The sequence below is a fragment of the Musa acuminata genome, chromosome BXJ3-10, assembly GCF_036884655.1.
Source record: "Musa acuminata AAA Group cultivar baxijiao chromosome BXJ3-10, Cavendish_Baxijiao_AAA, whole genome shotgun sequence".
NCBI lineage: Eukaryota > Viridiplantae > Streptophyta > Magnoliopsida > Zingiberales > Musaceae > Musa > Musa acuminata.
Window position 1 is genome coordinate 30628474 of NC_088358.1, and position 20514 is coordinate 30648987.

The 20514-nt window shown below is 41.9% G+C and overlaps 2 protein-coding genes across 4 annotated transcripts; both read right to left on the bottom strand.

The window, feature by feature from the left end:
- Positions 1-1623: 1623 nt before the first annotated feature.
- LOC135650922 (uncharacterized) lies at positions 1624-8489 on the bottom strand. 2 transcript variants are annotated; one of them, XR_010501663.1, is made up of 6 exons: positions 6966-8489; positions 4659-6765; positions 3815-3875; positions 3491-3714; positions 2250-2450; positions 1624-1907 (listed from the first exon to the last, which is right to left on the bottom strand). XR_010501663.1 is itself a non-coding variant. In XM_065170618.1 (5 exons), the coding sequence occupies exons 1-5, from the start codon at positions 7087-7089 to the stop codon at positions 2396-2398; spliced, it is 2571 nt and encodes an 856-aa protein (XP_065026690.1). In that variant the 5' UTR covers positions 7090-8489; the 3' UTR covers positions 2141-2395. The 2 variants fall into 2 exon arrangements, 1 of the variants encoding a protein (XP_065026690.1); XM_065170618.1 differs by lacking the exon at positions 1624-1907 and having other exon boundaries at positions 2141-2450.
- A 4436-nt stretch (positions 8490-12925) lies between these two features.
- Positions 12926-20143, bottom strand: LOC135584753 (mitochondrial carrier protein MTM1-like). Of its 2 annotated transcripts, none has more exons than XM_065169809.1 (10): positions 19779-20143; positions 18949-19002; positions 17987-18115; positions 17789-17848; positions 16455-16625; positions 14264-14363; positions 13919-13977; positions 13662-13811; positions 13459-13517; positions 12926-13295 (listed from the first exon to the last, which is right to left on the bottom strand). In XM_065169809.1, the coding sequence occupies exons 1-10, from the start codon at positions 19968-19970 to the stop codon at positions 13160-13162; spliced, it is 1110 nt and encodes a 369-aa protein (XP_065025881.1). In that variant the 5' UTR covers positions 19971-20143; the 3' UTR covers positions 12926-13159. The 2 variants fall into 2 exon arrangements, with proteins under 2 accessions (XP_065025881.1, XP_065025880.1); XM_065169808.1 differs by having other exon boundaries at positions 13919-14004; positions 19779-20141.
- Positions 20144-20514: the final 371 nt, after the last annotated feature.

Below are 20514 nucleotides of genomic sequence, written 5' to 3' on the forward strand. Positions count from 1 at the left end.
GAGGGATTCAGCGGCAAGTCATGTGGATGCAACGCTGCATGCCGTATTCTGTGGGGAAGAAGACGATCCACGTGATTGTAATCGACATCACAATCACCCAATGTTGTGCCAAGAAAAATATCCGATAAACTATTATATATATATATATATAATTAGCAACTCCACCGGATTAGCGCCTTAATTTGCTCTCACGCCGACAGGAAAAAGCTTGACTCGACCGGCCACCGTTGATCAAAATGGCCTTCTTTTCTCTTTCTCCAAAGGAACAGAAGCACAGGAACACAAAGCAGGGAAGAACTCGGACGAGAAATCCTCCTCTTCCACAAGCGACAGACAGTGAGCTGCCTCACATCACCGAGTTACCACCAGTTCCAAAAGTCAAACTTTGACCTTTGCTTGTGCTTCAAGATCTGTCACACTCAAACAAGAATGTGTATTTCTTGTGGCAGTGTCACAGTGACAGAAAAAATGGCCCGACAAGAACCAGGATAATCGTTGGTAAAACTTGCACCAAGTAAAATCTCATAACATCAACGAGTGTGTCGATCCTATTCATTCATCAAATCACTGAGGGGAACTGTATACTCGTACCAATTTCCTTGATGAAATGGTGACCAGCATCTAATCTCTGTGGCACGACTTGGCTGGCAAAAGTTTCACCTCATATTAGCAGATCCAGAAATGATACTGTGTATGAACTGCTCCAAGAAATGTCACTAAGAAAAGATGGGACACTAATCTATTCATGGTGATGGTGATGCTTATACACAACAGTTGTGTGTCAACATCAACAATTTTCCAGTGTGGCATCTATCAAACTGCAACAGGCAAATGTGGCACATGGTTTTCATATATTCTACTGAAGGAAATGTCTGAATGCTGAAACCAATGAACACTTCAGTCCTTCAAAAGAGCAAGAACTAATCACCAACTTGGCATCAGAATTAGTATCCAAGGCACAAAATTACAGCAGATGCAGCAGATTTAATCACTACACAGCCCCTATATAAGCATGAGTTTATGATCCAACATGAAAAGTTAGCTAAAATTAATGCATCAAGCTACATCCTACTGAGCATGAAAACATATACACAAGACTCCATATCTGAATCAGAAACAGAGGCTTGCTAGCTGACAGCATAAATCAAATGGAACTAAAGCAGCTGAGAAAGAAGACACAGTTCTGAAACAATGATGCAAGAGTGTTTTCTTGATTGTAATGCCACACGAAGTTAAAATCCAAGTGCCACAGCAGTGCATACCAGTTGAAAGGGAACATCTAATGCTTAGTCTAAAGGAGTAGTGGTCTCTTGGACCTATCCTTCAGCCATACTGAACGCCAAAAAGATCAATCAAGTACCGATTTGAAAGTTCAAGATGCCAAAAAAAGAAGACACTTCCTTGTGAGGTGCTTGTCAACCTCAGGAAAAACTTTGCATTTCCAGTATTGAAATAAAAACTTCAAACTGAGAGTGACTGCACTAAGAAATTGTGAAAATGTAAGCAACTTTCATGTAAAATTATCTAAAAAACAGAGTTCTGTATTTTTCAATATGGTTTATTTGTGCTTCATGATTAGATTAGCATTTTGACTAAACTAGATCAAATCTTTCAGGTTCCATTTGGCATGCAGATCTCATACAGACTTCTTGTATGTTATTAGAGACTTAGTCAAACTCAAATTCCCACACAAGATCTAAGGAGAGTTACAATCTTACATTGATAGCACCAACATGAGTGAGATAATTTAGATCCCTCAGTGCAGCCAACTCGATAGCCGATGAATCTATTTTACAGGGACAATATTCCACCCAGATCATCAGGTTGCTCTTACATCCATGAGCTGATTCAATATTACAACCAGTAAGCATTGGCCTTGGGCTGCATATCAGATCCTACGTGTATTCCTAAGAAAGGACCCAACAAGTCACATCCGAGAGGCATTGTAGGATTCTAAAGTAGTCAGAAAAAAGACTTCTAAAAACAACAGATCAAGTTGCATCCTGCATAATTGCACAGCTCAAATGGCATCACTTGTAAAAAAGATTTGTTCTGAATTAGATAGCTTCGATCTCATTAGGCGTAACCTGGGTGTGACTCGACAAATTGAAAACAGGCAATAGAAATGATCAACAGTATATTTGTAAGATGATACTTCTACAAGCAAACTACTTTGATCTCAATGTATCACAGCTGAAGCCTTCTAAGACAGAAAAAATAAAAAATGACAAAAAGGGGTAAAAAAGAACCTTTAAAGATACAAGAGAGTGCAGGCGACAACTGAAGCACACCAGCTATATGCGTTCCTCTCAAACATGATGTCCTTTGCATCCATGGAATTGAAATCTCCTTCAGATACTTTGGTGCCATCAACATCAACCATTAAGCTCATCACTTAAGCAAACACTTTGGGGACACGCATGCCAAAACCATGCTTCACCTTCTCAATTCTGTTGAAATCGTCAGAAATTAGCAAAAAGTTACACACAATCTGATGCAAGATGGAGCAGCAAGACTTTCATGGAATTTCAAAGCAGATAGGCCTACTGTTAGAGTATTAATGATAGCCAGGAGACATCATATACATTTAAGAAAAGCTACTAAGAAACAGTTGGAGTATGCCAGGTAATGAATTAAACCATTGGAAGATTCCAAGAAACCCAAATATAAGTTATATCTATCAAGGTTCATATGTTCATTTATTCATCTACAAAAGTTGCCCGCACAGGATTTTACCAGAAAGTATGCATTATCAATAACAAGCTTAAACAGGGCCTCTGGAGGATACTTGAATTAGTTTTACTGGCCCACCCTATGAATACAGGCAGCAAGCACAGCCAATGTCAAGTACATACGCACAGGGAAGGAATAACATATAAAACACATAGTGAAATGCCTCGGTAACAAACAAATTTGGAAGCTGCTATCAGATAAGTTTGCTAAAATCTAAGGATAGCTAAAGAAACTACTATGGCCATTCTCATACTTTTCTGAGCCACTTATAATTCTATAGTGTTTAAGTGGTAAGCTAACCTCCTAGCCACCATCTTAAAAATTTGGAAGCTGCTATTGGCTTTCCTAATAGATAGGTGATCATTGCCAAGTTTTTAAGCCTTGATTAAGCACCGAGATAGGCCATTTAGGTATCTTAGAAATATAATAACATTGCATACAATAAATTGAAAGCTTGTCATCATTCTGCATTTCTAACAGCAAACGAGTGTATACTTTAGTTAACAGGAAACAAAAAAATGTTTGTCAAAGTCATCCTAATTTACTTAAAGCATCTGCCATCTAAGAATGCTTCGAGAAACTGAACAAATTGCTGGACAATCATGAAATAAGTTCGAGCACGAAAGGACCTTCAAATGAACAAATCATCACATGAAAACACACAAACCTACATCCCCGTGCTTCAGTGAACCTATTATGCAATAATTTTACAGAAGATGTAACTTCATAGAATCAAGAGAAGTTTGCAGGAGCTCACGTTGGAGCAAGTTTGCCAAGACTATCTATCTCTTCACCAGATGACTCATCCCAGACTTTACCAGAAATCTCAATTATATAGGAACAATCTCTGGTCACTGGCAATCCTCGACCAATGAGCAAATCCAAATCCTTCTGATGAAGTTCTCTCCCATTCACAAGAACACCAGTATTTCCCCCGGCACAGTTCTTGGGCATAGGATAATTGAATTCTTCAATAAATGGCTGCAAAAGGAAATGTTAGTACATTTTCTTGACCTGTATCACAAGATTTACTACTAAATTATATTGCTTATAGATTTATGTATAACAAGTTTGCACTTACAGGAATTATCCCAAGACATGGATGCCCCATCACACCCCAAAATCCAGCACGGTAGTCATACCTGAATGAACAAGCAAATCGTTAGTAATGACATCCATTGATGACAATATATAATCCAATGTGAGCAAAAGCCAACATCAAGGAACAAGATCTAGATTTTAGAACCCAGTACACAGGATTTATAACATGCACAGACAAATAGTACATCAAACTGAAGCTGCACAACTGAACGGCTGTTAAATCACTGTACACTACTAGGTAGGGTATTTTCCCATTGCCAAGAGCTAATGTCTGTGCACTAAGGCCTCAGCATGTCTGGGCCTTGTGATGGCAGAAGACATGGTGATCGGGTGCTTGTGGCATAATCACAGCTTGCCAAGCAATCTAGCAATCTGTACAACACTAGGATCTACAACACAAAGAGTCATCAAACTGGATTTAGACAACTGGAACACAGTAGAGTGAATACATACTCTTAAAATATCATCATTGCAGTGCAATCTAGCAACATAACTATAGCATGCCAGCCACTACCAGTGCATGTGTGAGGGCAGGCATCACTTAACGTGCAAAGAGCATAAATGTGTCAAGAAAACTTAAACAATTCCTTTAAGGTACAAAAAAATTGCCCAAATATTGGAACTACTAGCTCAATGCAGGGAAAGGAGTTCCTGAATAACATGAAACTAACGAGGTGCATTTTCCTGGGAGATACTCACCAAGTTGTTGGCTATTAACCTACACTTTACCAACCACTAACATGAAAACTTTGTTCTGTTGTTGTGTCTAAAACATGTATGTAAATGAACTTTACAAAATATAATTCATTTATGAAGAACCTTACCAATAATCACCATGATAGATTGGACCGGCTTGCTTTTCAGCCTTTTTAACTAGACGATCAGGGATTTGGTGACTGTTAATTGAAACTTTAAATCTACCATGACCTACTGATTGGTTAAAAGGCCGAAAGCTCTTCTTTATAAGGCCAGCAAAGAATGAATCACCAGCCTTGATGATCCTAGGTTGAGTTTCATCTTTACTTGCCATATCCCATGAATCTTGAGACAAACCAGCAGGTAAATCCTCATCCTCTGACAAGCCCCTCTCAGTAGCCACTAGTACATCTTTTGTTGAATTTTGCCTGAAGTTTCCACTTAATGATAGATTTCTCACATGATCAGAACGTTTACTCCCGCTTCCATTTCCAGATCCATCAGCTGCTTCATCAGACAGTGAGTAGCCAAAATGTTCACGAAGTGGCAAACTTGAAACTCGAGAAATCACCTGAGCTTCTAAAGGGACCCCAGGTGAGGTAGGAACATCCTTCTGCGAAATCACACTTTCTGGGCTGTCAGCATGTCCAGATGTACTAGATGACAAGGAGAAACCATGCATTTTTTCTGATTCACTCAAGTGTTGACCGTGTCCCTTTTCAATCATCTCATGATCATTAATTGTGAAAATGTAAGGCAGAACTAGTTTTTCATCAGTAGACAGGGCACCATTGACTGGGCTATTAAGGGAGGAGTTATTATTCACAGAAGACATATGCGAGTCTGGAGTGGGGGCAGATATAACGATCCTGCTTCCATCATACTGGATTGTCATTAACTTAAAGCAAGATCCACAACGCAGCTTAAACTTATTCTTTTTCAGCGGCAATGATTTTTCAGGTAGTTGCAGCAGTTCAAAACAACTAGAACAAATAGTAAATGGGGCAGCACCATCAATGGGTCGACAGGATCGTGCATTATTCTTGCTGAACTTGATTCTACAGTGTGATCTTGGCTCTAGTCTATGCAAGGGGGCATTACCAACCCTTAAATTAGAGCTTCTGGTACCAAAAATTGAGGGACCATCAACTGCATAGAACTCATGATTATTGACAGGATATGGAGTCCTCTGATGACCCAAGACTGTCGGTGGGGCTCTTGCAGGAAGCGAAAATGGTCTCTGGTAGCAATGCAAACATGAGCACGCGGGCTGATGACAGAAACCATCATGATAATAAGGCATAACAGGATCAGATTCAAACTGTCCATAAAGGAAACTGTCCACTTGTCTCTGTGGATACTCACTGGATAGGTGGAAGGGAACTCTCTTATGAACAAATGGATCCCCATAACCAGCTATGTCACTCTGAATTGGCACATTAGAATAAAAATTTAGCATGGCTGTATTATGATCATGCGGTATTGGGAAACAACGAGATTGATTCAGGTATGATGATGATGAGCTCTCAGGAAACCATGTAGCATGGTCATGTTGGCCATAGCAACTCGACGAACCTGCCATCCTATCCACAGGAGCACTTGTCTTCTTCTTGTCTGAGGCCTCACAAGTTTGCTGTACTTGATCTCTCAGCTCATCAAGCATTCTCAGAAGCTTTGCTCTGTCTTGTTCAAGGTAGCCTACTTTGCTAGCATCATCCATGGTCTGCCTACTTCGACCCTCACCATTGCCGTAAACATGGCTTGGATTCCGATGACGATCAGTTGGGCCTTCATCAAGAAGAGGAACAGGCTGAACATCTACCGTGGTATCTCTCGGTGCTTGATCCCTCTCTTCGGCTCTCCGGGCTAGTGTTGGCTGAGGTAAACGAGGTTCGTCTACATGTAGTTTGGTGTCTCTTCCACTCTCTATCTCTGGTTTACCAAATGCAGTCACATTTCGGGTGTCGGTTCCATTTTCCATGGGAATACTGTCCAACTTTGAGGTGATGAGTTTATTCATCAGACCACTATCTTCACCTTCAGTCATGGATTTACCATGCGGTAGTGACTCCCTTATCCTGCTCTCAGCTCTACCGACCTCGTGATCGGTCTCAGTGCTTGCGTTTGAAGCGATCCCCTTCTTCTCTGTATTATGCTCCAACACCTCAAGGTATTTGATGTTTTCCCCATCAGATTTCTCGGGCGAAATCCCCATGCCTGGAACAGCTTTCTTGGCTGCATGATTTCCAAAGACAAAAGGGCTTGTAATCCTATGTAAATGACTATCCTAATGTTTAGCAAGAACAAACCAGACAAAAATAGAAGATTTGTCAGCTAAGAAACAATTTCTTTTCTTGCGAAAATCTATAACCATCGATATTAATCACCGAGGGAAGAACTCGAGGAGCAGACATAAGCGGAGCTTGGAGGCTCACCTTGCAGAGTAGTGCCGCATCCACCGCAGCGGTACACCAAGAAGTCGGCGAGCTCTGGGAGAAGTTTCTCGCATTTGGGGCACCGCACCACACGAACCTTCGCTCCAAATCCCTCTTCTGCCATCGTTGTCACGAGACACACGGTACGAAACGCCTTAAACCCTTCAAAACCCTATCAACCTCCGACCTATTTCCACCACCTTAAATATTCGAGCAATATCACTCCTTTATACCACCAAGCAAGACGATGGACCAAAAAAGGAGTCGCCCTGGCGGCTTCCAGAAAAATTGCAGCTCAGAAAAAGGAGTTGGAAGTCATTTCCGCGAACTTCTCCACCGGGCCGAGATCAAAATCGCTCCTTTCTCGGGAACTGGGAAAGCATTCCGGCACTTCTTCCTCCCCACTTTAACCCATCGCGCCTCCGCCATGTGAGTGAGAGAAAAAGAGGGATTCAAAAGCAAAAGAAGAACAGGCGAAAGGCGGGGTTTTTGGCAGGAGTAATCATGAGCGATAGAGAGAGGAGGAACGAAGGGCAATTGGCCTCTTTATTTAATCCGCTACAGCTGCAGGACTCGCGATTTATTGAGCTCGAGTTTGATACGGTCTCCCGAGTCCCGTGTCAAATTCTTGTCTTCTCCACGAATTAGTCTCGTTCTCCGAGTCGATGGAATCCATGAATCAATTTGGCTGATCTAGAGAAACAGCAACGGAGATTCTGGTCGTTGATTTCGTGATTCACGAATCCTGAAGTAATGAGACTGTTGGATCCGACCGTCGTTGACTCTTGCGCCGCCGCAAAACCACGCTGATTTCCCCCCCGCGGCCATGAATGCCATCGCCTCAAGAGTTCATATCCAGACGACCGAGGCAACAGGTTGAAATGACTAACCCATGTCGCTGTATGTGGGGAGGCGTTTCCTTCTGCCTCCTCCTCAAGGCTGTCTTCCAAACCCCCGTACGCCACCCTCCATCGTAGCTTCAACATGGCCCCCCATGTGCCGCTGCTGCTACCGCTACGCCCGCATGCCTCTACAAGCAGACAGTCATAGCTGGTGGCCCTGCACGAAACGGGACGAGGAAGACAGTCTGACACGCTGTAATTGGCGACAACAAAGGTCTTCCTTCGAACATATCTTCCATTCATCCATCCATCTACCTATCTGTCATCCCAGACTTCTGACGTAAACACATGTTTATGATCTGTGATGGTTGTCTGCTTGTAGAGAGGCATTGCAGAATGGTTCTTTTATGCAAAACAGAGGACGTCAGTCTCCCTCGATCTAATGATTCTTCAGGTCTGTTATTCGTCCGAGGTCAATTTGAAGGTTGAATTCGATTCCTTCCCCAAATGGATCCATGGAGAGGGGATCGACGAAGGCAGGGAGAGAGCTCGACAAGCAACCAGCTCAGCATCTGTTGTCTTACGGGAGTACCCGTTCGCGCTTCTGCTTCTTATTCCACCACAGGAGAGAGAAAAAGGAAGGGGCCCACTGAGGGGGCAGCTATAGGTGTGTCAGGTACGGCGGAGGGGAAACGAGACCGAGCGGTGTCACTTCTATGACCGCTTAGTTCCTGATGTGTATGCGTGTACGACTGCACGTGAAATGACGGAATTAGACATAGCGTGAGGGGAGAGCGGATCCAATAGGGAGGGGTATTTGTGGGATTCAAGCGGAGGGTGGGCGGTACGTCACGCGCGTCACGAGGTGGTCGTCGGCAGAAAGAATCCAAAGTGGGCAAGGCAGGTGTCTTCGGCACGACCTCGGACAAGCTTGTGCTTTACTCTTGCCTGTCTGGTGCGAACCACGACGACCGAATCCACAGCGAAGCAAAGCAGAGCAATGGCCCGCCATCACCCAGCCCGTAGCTACTGCGACGGTCACTGAATGGTCCGGTGCTCGCTAGGGTTAGGGCTTCTCCTCCGGCGATGATCCGCTGGAGAGGGGAGTCCGTGAGCGTCCCGCGACTGATAGAGTTCCTCCGGTCCTCGTTTCAGGGAGGCATTGCTGATGGTTGGGATCAAGAGGGAGTCTCTCGGAGGAGTTGACCGTGAAGGCGGCGGAAATGATCGAACTTGAGGCGTCGAGCGGGATTTGGAGATTTCGAGAAGCAGGTGTACGGACGTGGAGCAGTGAGTCGAGAAATGCGAAAGTGAGGGAGGAAGAGGGGGAGGAGGAGGAGGAAAGGTGCTCTTTCTTGGAGGCGAGGATTCGGGATATTGATGGTGGAAAGCTTGGTGCTGATAAAGAAATCGAGAAGCGTAGGACGCGTCGACCTCGAGGAGTAGATCGCGATTAAAGGAAGCTTGCAAGGCTACGAACGAGAGGGAACAGAGGGTTCAATAGAAGGTTGCAGCTTTGCTTGAGCTGCAGAGGAAGCAGGGTAATGTTGGCAGCTGGAGGAGGCAGTGTAACGTGGTGGAGGCCAGGGTCTCATTACTGGAGGATAAGAACCAGGAAGATGAAGAGGGAGGAAGAGAAGGAAAATGTTAAAGCTTGGGTTGTGCGGCAAGTTGAAGTTGCTTCCATTGTAACAGTGAATCCACCTACAAAGGACAAGGGAAGTTCTATATTGGGGGAGAGTCATTGAGATCAGAAGAAGTGAGGACAAATCAAATGCTAAGGATCACATCGTGAAGGAGGAAGACGTAATAGAGGGAGCTTGGATTACAAGAATGAATCATATGCTGGAAAGAGTACTAAGTTGGTGTAGGAAGTTGATAACAGCCATATGGATGGGTTCTTTAATTTCGACGACTTGTCTGCGGAGAAGTTGGCAGTGACCATGAGAATGGCGATGATGATAATGTTCAGATTGCCAAACTCAAGGGAATCACGTAGTGCAGTGAAAGGAAGGTTGTCGTGAGAGTTCACCAACTCTTGGTGGCTAGCATGACTTCGAGAAACAAGGCAGCAGCATACGGGAAGCTTGGATATCCAGACAGTGAAGATGATGAAGGATCAAGTAAATGGGAGGGAAGAGGTTGATGGCATCAGTCTCACAGAGTGAGGGGTTGAAATTTTCGTAAGTGATCAGATAGTCCTCAAAGAGAACCTATTTCAGAAAATTCTTCCGAAAGAGTGGATAGTGAGTTAGATATTGATGATGTCTTTGCTGGTATACATCTGAAAAGAATGATAAGATTACATCTATCTGTGAAGGAAACACTTCTTATCGATGGGCAGGGATTCAGCAAGATCATGCATTAGTTGATCTTCTTGATATTATGCTCTTACCGATCCAGCGTATTTGATGGCTAACATCTTCACTGTTGCTAATATTATCACTTTTGATTCTAAGTGAAAACATATTTTAATTCGTATGCACGTAATGGTTGTGTTCATCTCATGTGTCACTTTGTTTAATAAGAATATTTTATAAGATAGTCATAAGAACATCAATGCTTTATGGATCAAAATTTTTTAGCAGTCAAAAAAGTAGGAGCTGTTTGATGTAGTTTTTGATTTTGTCATCCTAGAAGTGAACAAATTGACAGGCTTCATATATGGGATTATTCTATCATAAATCATCTTGAAATTGAGAATTCCTAGCTTAATTGTGATAAGACATATTTTGTACTCCAGCCATGTCACCCTTGCCACATCAACACGAGGGGGGCCTTTCGCGTGCCAAGATAGAAGCCATGTCGAGGCACCTCTCGGTACGTCCCGCCTTGTCCCAAAAAGCTCGAGACGACGTCGCCTAGCGTCGTTCCTCACATTCCGAGACGGCGACCGCACAAAGGTACCACCTTGCCCCTCATGGATCGATCGTCGCGCTAAACCCGCGTATAGCCAGTCCTTGCATAGTAGTATAAAAGCCCATGATCGGCATCTGACCGGGAGAGGCAAAAGAAAAAAAGAGAAACCATTCACTAACTTAGTCATCGAGGGGCCAAAGTCGGGAACTTCCCGACTAGGGCCTTCTATGCCCGTCGCCCCCGGAAGTGTGACTACCCTGACCGAGAGATGTCCTCCTCGAAGACGGTATCGACGTCCCGATCAGGAGAACGCCTCTCCCCTAACGACGCTAGTGTCCCGACCAAGAGATGCTTTTCCACAGACGACGTTGGCATCTCGACTTGCGAACATAATCAACCTCGGCGCCTCGCCCAACCGATCGTGAACTCCCGACATCGATCCCCAAACCAAGCCGTGCTGACACATCAGCCACGGTACACTCGTTCATCAACACTATGGTTGTAGATTTTCTTACAAATGGTGATCCTTATGGCCTACCAATGAACTCTGTCCATGATTTGGAGAATTATGATCCATAAGTGCTTGATTACCGATGTAAGCTTGTTAGTTGATACACTAAGCAGTTTACAATCTACCAGACAAACAAGAGCCCTTCTTTCATCCATCGAAACTGATGCTGTGGTTCAGTTGTTTTGCCCCATCATCGACCGCAACCTGGTCCGTGCTTCCTTAAGAAAAGCCTTGTTAGTTGGAAATAAATGGTTTGTCGTGCGATATGCTATTTCTACTAATCAGCTATAGCGGTTTGTCATAGTGCAGGTGATCTTAGTTCGATTGCAGTGACTCTGTGTTCATGCAAATGATACCGTTTGATGGTCACTTCCATCTTTGTAGATCATCTCCCGTCACGATTTGATGCTTCATCAAACTCTATGGTAAATGGCTCTGTCCTGTCCTTCTGGATCCTCTCTGTCCAGATGAATCATGTAGAACACAGACAGACACTTGTGTTTGAGTCGGTATTTGTTTAGTTGATGCTCTGTGCAGATATACTTTAGTGCTGGTTACAGATGGAATGATAACAAAGTTAATTTAGAGAGCTATCCTTTTTCCGGAACAGATTCCATGGACCGAAAGCTTTCATCTCTGGTAAGCACAATGCCATCCTCATCTGTTATAAAAAGGCCTCCTTGGCTTACACTTCTGTTCTTGAGAGACAGAGAAAGAAGCAGCAGCATGAGCTCGGTTGGGCGAGGCATGGCCACTATGAACCTCATGGCCGACGGGGAGGGACAGCAGCATCAGCTACTGCGGGATGGACGAGGCTGCTTCCAGATGCCGGTGCGCTACCCTACGTACACCCAAGCCGACTATGAGGCGATGCCCGAGTGGAAGCTCAACTGCATCCTCCGAGAGTACGGCCTCCCGGTGACCGGTGACATCGACGATAAGAGGAGGTTTGCCATGGGCGCCTTCCTCTGGCCTGCTCTCTGAACCAGATATTATATATATATTTAATACATGTATAATACATACATAAGACTAGCTGTCTATGGAGAATAAACTGCTATGTAAGATGTGGGAGGTGCTGTATGTTGTTATTGCCTGTAGAACAGAGTTCATAATGGACATATTTGGAGTATTAATTCCAATGTCTGCCTTGATGTGGTTGAGTTCTCGGGTGATGAGTTCATAATGGACTTACTCCATTGGATAAGCTCGCTCTCCAAGGGAATTCAGAGGAACGTCATGCAATGAGGGTGACAGGAGGAGGATATCATCTTTCGAGCAGCAAATCTCCTCGATGAAACAGCGATTTGGTTGTTTGACACAAACCATCATGTAGATGAGATTGTTTCCTTGGAGTGTTGGATTGATTTCGATTCACTGTCAAGTAGAGGGCTCTCCCGCTGCTCTTCATCTTGCAGGGACAATCAATGCATGTCATTATCGACATCCATGCTCTTCCCCTGGAATCTGGAAAGGGAGGAGAATAGTCATCTTCTACCAAGTGTCAGACTAAGGTTAGCTTGCTTAACAAGGTGTGATGATGCAATGGCAGCTTCATTATCTTCTTCTTCTTCGCCTTTAAGCACCAGATGGATCAAAAGAATAAAACTTCTTTACGTGCACCTTTTTTCGCTCGTCAATAGAGGAGGTAGCTTGATCACGAGTACGACGTAACACCTAGAGACATTTGGTCTGTTCCAAGTTGCTAAGACTAACTTTGCGGCAAGATACATCTACCGGTGATGATATTAAAAAAAGAGAAGGATAGGATGTAAAATATCACCAGAAAAGGTGAAAGAACGTATTATCTTAGGACATCTGCAGCAGATAGGGAAAACAAGCACCCATCTACGGACTAGTTTGGACACATTTTAAGGCTAGAGATATCTCTCTCTCTTTTTTTTCCTTTATCGCCGAGCACGCTTTCCCGAGGGAAACGAACCATTGGGATGACCAAAAAAATCTTGACGGCCCAGATGAGCTCATGTGGCGGCCATCTGCCCTCCATGCAGAAAATACTTGACGACCTCATAAAAGGAAACCACGATTCCTACGGAAGGCCCAGCACGTCCCACGCGCGGTCCAACGCCCGTGAAAAGCCCCTTCGCTCCTTCGCTCCTGCACGCATTTTGTCAACAACGCATTCACCCTCATGCAATAATAATAAATCTTCGCTCCATCCACAGAGCATGCCACCACCAAACAGTAAGTTTGACCTTACATGTAACAACACTTCCAAATTACGGTCAGTACTCAATCGAGAGTGGATGCAGCAACGTACCTCCAAACTTGTACGATGGTTTGCCTTGTGGTTGTTTTCAGCATTCTCTCCGGATCCTTCTGAAACAACCATCCCAAATTCCATGTTAGAGAGCAGTACATGAGTCGCGCTTGTCATGCAATAACAAAGGTCTCCCAAATCGAATAACCACAAGTGTTAAGTGAAACCCAAAAAAAAAAACACCAGAGGAAGAACGCTTTTACCTCTATCTGTCTCCGAGTTTTTGCAACATCCAGAGGGCATGTCACGGCAGCAGCAAGACTGCCCGCAACATAACCCGCTAAAAAGTTCGCCCAAAGAACACCAGCCGCATTGCCATCCTCACCAACTAGCCCAAGTAGCCGCCTTCTAATCTGCGGATGCCAGTGGTCAGAAACACACGTCAGTAGACTTAGCACATAAACACAGGCTTCATGAGGTGACGGCAATGAATTTGATGTGGACCAAGAGAGAATCTCACTGGCTCAAGAGTCGACCAGCAAATGGCAGAAAAAGGAACATCTCGAGCAAGCTGTGCTCCTGCACCCATCCACAGCACACGGTACCCTTCAAATGTAAGAGTAGTAGGCTAACAAGTTAAAGCGACACCAGGAACCGACCATCAAAAAATTTATAGATATAATAAACATGTATTTTTACTGCACAAGCTGCAAAAGGTAATTTTCCTTCTATCTAGTGGCAATGTGCAATTTAAGAGCTGGAATTTGAAGTTTGGTATGGTGACCATTATGTTTCCTCCTCCAACACTATCTACTCCGAAGATACATATAAATAGTGATTAATGGGTAGAGGTATATGAACATACTTTTCTCAAGGTGATTGTTACTCCTGCTTGGTGAGAGAACGCCGAGTAGAGTCGTCCGTATTCCTGGTGGCTTACCTCCAGCTCGAGATGCTTTGAACGCCTGTTGATCAGTATAGCAGTTTTCTACATCCTCTAATAACATCGGATCATGTTCAGAAGAAAAAAATTAAAAAATTGCACATATAATTGTTGTAATTTGTAGCAGCACTAACCCCTCACATTTCGTTTAAAATTAATGAGACCCCTCTTTCTCCGTACTTGGATCAAAACATAGGTTTGTCATAGATAGACAATCTCTAACCAAAAGGGGATGATTGAGCAATTTTTTATACCTAGTGATGACCCCAAAACTCACTTATAAAAACCTTCACTCTCTCTTAACCTTCAACAGAACATGGGAAGGCTTGCGTTTACTGTCTCCATCAATCCAACGACGAGCAGTCAGGCTTAAAAACTCCCTCTGATTGTATCTACATTTTATTGGTCAAGGATCAACAAGTTTTTGTGATTTGTGAAAAAAAAAAAAAGGTAAGGATCAACTGAATTGACGAAAAGGATCTGAGACATCACCTGACAAAAACACAGTTAAAAAAATATTTATAAACCTTCTCTTATTTAATTTTGGAACTACAACCACCAAAAACTTGAACCTTAAGTGGTCAAAACCATCGAAACTAAACATAGAATGACTCAGACCATCATGAACATAACTAAAACAAGTGGAACAACTGAAACTACCATGATTGTTGAGACTGCCAAAAACAAAAATCCTGCTTGGGAGGGTCAACTAAGACTAGGAAAAACCTTGGTTGATCAACCCTGACTAACGAGTTTCTTTTTTGTTATAGTAACAGGGTCAGGCTAGTCAGAAAACTTCTTGATCATTGCAAGATTTTGCAAATCAAGGTTGCACAACTAGACCAAGGAAGCCAACTATGGTAGCCAAATTGGCCTAAATGTGCAAAAAATAATTCTGTCCTAGTTGTTCCACAAATAACTGCATAGAAATCAACATGTATAATGAAGCAACAGGAAAAATACAAAAGGGATTTAGGCAGTGCCTAGTCAACGTGCAACGCCACAATTTAGTCCTACATTGGATCTGATGTAACAGGAGAATTGAGTCATTTTACATGACTAAATGGATCAACTATTATTAACCTGGGTTTAAGCACATTGGACTAATGGTTCACGTCACATCAAATCAGGTTAATGACAAATGGTTTCAAAACGAACTTAATTTTGGACACCGTTAGGACCCAAATAGAAACCGACTACTTATGAAGACATACCAGAACAAAGAGTCATCATTGCTTGTGCATTACGTCTTCTATACAAGGGTTTGATTTTGGGTCCAGCTGAGCCGTGTTAAAACTTAACAAAAATTTAAGTAGGAAATGTCGTAACAAAGGGACTAAACCAAGTCAGTTTATAGAGATAGACAAATTTAGCATTATTAACTTGAGTCTGAATGTTTTGGACCTCTGGTTCAAGCCTACCAAACTAATGAGTTAGTTATCTCAATAGACTGGATCACCACACATCAAGCTACTCAAGTATTTAGCAATACTTGAAATTGATGTAGGCATACCAGAACTCACTACTTAATTTGCAGGACCATGTCAATCTATTGGACAATTACACTCCATCAACCTACACATACAAATAAGGAAGAGAATGAATTCAACACATATGGAGCCCCTCTACAGTGCATGAGACTACTAACAGGTAAGAACACTTGCAAACATGACTAAACATGGTTTCTTTGTGGTCTATCACAAACATTTGATATTCAGGAAAAACTGATACCAGAAAAAAAAACAAAAATGGAAAATGATTCACGAAACAAAACTTTCATGTTATAAAAACAGTATAACAAATGTATTATTCACACGATCAAATTTTGAGTTTGTTGAACAAAAAAATTCAATGGTATGACACTGTACATATATATTCCTACTTACACGTAGTTGATGGTTCTCATGTTTGATGCGTGTATACACATTCAAGTAAAATTTTAGTATATCTCTTTCACTATATAAATACTCAAACTTCAGTGTGACTACCTAAGCATAGCAAAATTTTCAAGTGTCACAGATACCAAGAAAAGATGATGATTTTTTGCTGAAGGGATAAAGTCTTGCAAAACTTTCCAGATGGCCAAAAAATTGTATCATTAAATGTAAGCTACCTGCATACGCGTTCTTGCCAACTCAATAGGAGAGCAAGCTAGACAAGCCAATGTGCGTGCAGCTGAACCAGCAAGTAGGGGAACATAAGGTGTTAGATTAGGGTAACTATTGGCAGCGATACCTTCCATCCAATTGCGCAACATGTCATAGCAAGGTAAATATATCCCCACCTGTCAGCAAAAAATTTGCAGCAGATCTCCATAAAGAAACTTGTGAAGTAAAACATAGAGACCAAAAATCCACACAGTGAAATCACAGGAGTTAAGAAACATTGCAACAGCTAACCAACTTTTATCCCCTTCTTTCGAGTGGAAAATGGTAAGACAATGGAGGTGGTTTACTGAGAAGTCAGGATCTCACTAGTAATAATAAGCACAAGAAACGTTGACAAATACCTATTGCAAGTGAAGGTAAGTGGACAGTCATTGCAAGTTGTTACAAGAAACTTATACCTGAAAGGAACTTGGTTGTCCTCTGATTGCAACAAAAAACAGAGCCAATATGATGCATTTTATATTGTTTAATTCTAGAAATGATGAGAAAGCATCACATTTATCAGCAATATTCACCCCAAATCCATGGAAACTATTATCAAGCATACAGGACAAAAATTATTCATCAAGAAATTTGAAGTCCACCTCTAGACTCTTGTTAAAGAGATGTCTTTTCGAGACAACGGTCAGTGAATATTTTTTCAACAAGATTTGATCTCTTGAACATGACAAATCATTTATCATTTTGCCTTCCAAAGGGATGTAAATAGGTGAAAAAACATTTATAGATGTAGCTGAAATGTACACAGGAAGATACAAAAAGAGGAAGACAGGAGACAATAGAACCCAATAAACCAAGTGTGTCATTAGTCAATAGAAGTAATTAGCCAATTTGAAGTTGCAGATCCAAGCTGGGTTTCACCCTGTTAGGTTTTTTTTTATAAATAATTTAGCTCAATGCAAGTTAAATTTATATCATTGTGGTGGACAATGTAAAACATCCATATGTTTTAACGTTCATAAAGAAAGCCAACTTATGGGCTAATATGCAGAAATTCATAATTAATATTTGGTTCTTTTCCTTGTGTAAATGTGTCAAGAATCCCTTTCATAGCATAGTTACTACAAGGAATAAAAAGAACCTTGTGAAAATTGCAACAAAAGTTATTGGTAGTCAGTACAAAGGCTGTGGTTTATCAAGTTCCAACAGAAAAATACATTACCAGTAATTTTTCCGGAATGACACAGCCATAAACTCAAGTACAACCGTAGCAAAAGACGTGATTGAATACTTGAAAGTGAAACAATGCTGGTGTTCTGTTAAAGAAAGAGAAACTTACAGTTGGTACAGCCAATACTAAGCTCGCATTAGTACCCCTCCACAATCTAACAAATCCTTCCTGTAAAATTTCTTCATCACATAGCAAGAAAAAATTGACAACTCATTCCTAACATAAAAACTTAGTGAAAAGATACACAAATACATGAACTACATCAAGAAAGAGAATAAGTTCCAATACTAAAAGAATGCCTATTACCTGCTTAATCACCTTATAGAAAACATCCAGTGTTCCCTTGTACCGGGAACGATCAGAAGGACAACATGTGCTTGCACAGTATCTTTCACCAAAGATATATGATGGGTAACACCTAACATCCATGCAAATCTGTGAAATAGAAATATATTAAGCTCAAGAATCCAAATAAAGTACATTAAAGCAAAGACGCTAACACTTTTGTTGCTCAAGTGAAATATACAAAGGAAAAAAGTAGGAGTCAACTTGATTATTTAAATTTCCAAAACTTCCTGCATGATAAATAAAAATAAGGTTAAAGATACTATAAATAAAGAGAAACAGAAGCATTCAACATTTAATAATGATAATTATAAAAGGGGAAAAGGTTGAATTCATAATGCCAGAAAACTTTAGCTGGGAGAAAAAAGAAACAGATTATCTATTTTCAGATATTATCTACTTTCAAACAAAAGCATTGACATGCATAAACTTAACTGAGTTTTGTGTGAGCAATCCACTGCAACCCATTTAATTGAGTATGAGGAACAAAACCATACTCTGATTGAGGAGACAGACCAAAGGTATGTTTCATATAGAAAGTACTATTTAGATTAATAGTAGTAAATCAAAAGCTTGGAGTTATATTCAAATATCAAGATACAGTTAGATCCGAATACATTTTAATATGCATATACGATAAGAATTTGGATGGCAGAAAATTTGGATAGAAATGTCAGTACATGAAGAACAGCCGATGCAACCAATTGAAAGTCTCATTTACTTTGCTTTTATTCTTTGAACAGTAATATATTACTTAACCATTATGTGGTCCTTTCCATTCAGCAAGGCACCCAGAACAGGGTTCAAGAATCTTTGTCGAACAGAGGAAATTCAAGTAGAGAAGAAACAATACGGGCACACCGCATATCATAAAATAAAACCATAAGCCTTTCACCCTGATGTTGTAAGTGCTATAAGGCAACCTGATGCTGCGAAGTGTTATATGGTACTCCAGCTGCTTGTGCTTGCAACCTTGTCTGTAAAGAACAGAGCAAAGAAACGCATTAATGTCTACAAAGTATCTGTGCATCACAAAATTAGAGAAAACAGAACATTGAAGAGTTGAAGAATCAAATGGCGAAAATATTTGCATGAAGCACAACACAAAAGAATGAGCCTCTTAAAAGAGATTAAAAGCTTACCTCCAATCAACCGGAAGAAATAACGCATGAAAAGAATAACATAATAACGCATGAATAGAAGCTGATCCCACGATTGGTTGGTTCAAGAAGATAAATTACGCTTACCATGAATCTACAGCAAGAAATATACTTCAATCTACAGCAAAATAAAGAAAATGCACATCACAATGAACTCTGTAAGCGTAGCAGAATTACGATAAATCTACGGCAAGAAGGTCTTTCATTGTCCTACACAACGAAACTTTCCTACAAAAAGGAATATAATTCTTGACATCAACTTATTCTGATTAACACAAGTTCCATACCAGGAATAAAGAACCCTTTCTTTTCTCAACCTGTATAATATAGAAACCATGAGGGTCGCGTCACAAACGTTTACAACGATATACATCGCTGCTTCATCCCTCAAGAACGATGCTTAATTCAAACGATCGAGTCAACTGAGCATATTGCCACGACCCAAAACAATCGATTGCCGAAGCAAGCAAACCCCAGAACCCCACCAAATTGCTCGGACGAACCGCAAGAACGAAACACGTCTTAAATTCTGGTCAAGATGAAAAAAACAGCCAAAGATTCGGAACAACGAAGAGGACACGTGGGCACATCACCTTTGCGACGTCGAGGGGATTGACGATGATGGAGGAAACGAGGGCGGCGCCGGCGGCGGAGATGGCTCGCTCGGCGAAGGCCATCTTGGAGTCGGAGGAAGACAGGTGGTAAGGAGGAGAGGGAGAAGTGGAGGGGGAAGGGGAGGACGTGGCCTTCTCGGAGGCCGACATGATAGCGGTCGCTGAGATCATACGCACAAAGAGGAAGAACAAAAGGATCAATTGGCGATCAATTTCAAGGGGTTTCTCTAAATCTTTATCTTGCGATTCCTTTCTTCCTCCCTCCCATTCGTAACGTCCACGGACTCAGATGGCGGTGGGTCGACTCGGTTCGCGTTGGAAATGAACCGCAGATAAAATAAGCGACCGAGGAATGAAGTGGAGGCGTCTGGGTGTGTACACCTCTCTACGTTACATTTTCCCTTCAAAATTAAATTCTTTTGATAATAATAATAATAATAATAATTAAATATTTTTATTTCTTTGTGTGTAATAAATGACGTTTTTCCTGATGGCCCATTAATCAATAAAAAAAGACGAAAAATAAATGGCATGCATGTCAACATGTTCATGACACCTTGCGTTTGGCTACCTTAATTGGCTCGGATGAAGAACTACGGCCACGACTCACCTCACGACATCTCGTCTTCTTCGGCGTCCGGCGTCTCGAACGCGCAGGGGATAGGGAGGAGTCGTGAGGGGCCCACGCTGGTCAGAGCCAATGGGAAGGCCCACT

What these genes read in the sequence shown, in the direction of transcription:
- LOC135650922 (XM_065170618.1), bottom strand. Translation starts at nt 7,089, where the DNA reads ATGGCAGAAGAGGGATTTGGAGCGAAGGTTCGTGTGGTGCGGTGCCCC. An exon ending in ATGCGGCACTACTCTGCAAG is followed by an intron (nt 6,766 to 6,965) that starts GTGAGCCTCCAA and finishes GAAATCATGCAG; the next exon opens with CCAAGAAAGCTGTTCCAGGC. An exon ending in CATGTCTTGGGATAATTCCT is followed by an intron (nt 3,715 to 3,814) that starts GTAAGTGCAAAC and finishes TTCCTTTTGCAG; the next exon opens with CCATTTATTGAAGAATTCAA.
- LOC135584753 (XM_065169808.1), bottom strand. Translation starts at nt 19,970, where the DNA reads ATGATCTCAGCGACCGCTATCATGTCGGCCTCCGAGAAGGCCACGTCC. An exon ending in ATCCCCTCGACGTCGCAAAG is followed by an intron (nt 19,003 to 19,778) that starts GTGATGTGCCCA and finishes TGTTCTTTACAG; the next exon opens with ACAAGGTTGCAAGCACAAGC. An exon ending in TGGCAAGAACGCGTATGCAG is followed by an intron (nt 14,364 to 16,454) that starts GTAGCTTACATT and finishes ACTGATCAACAG; the next exon opens with GCGTTCAAAGCATCTCGAGC.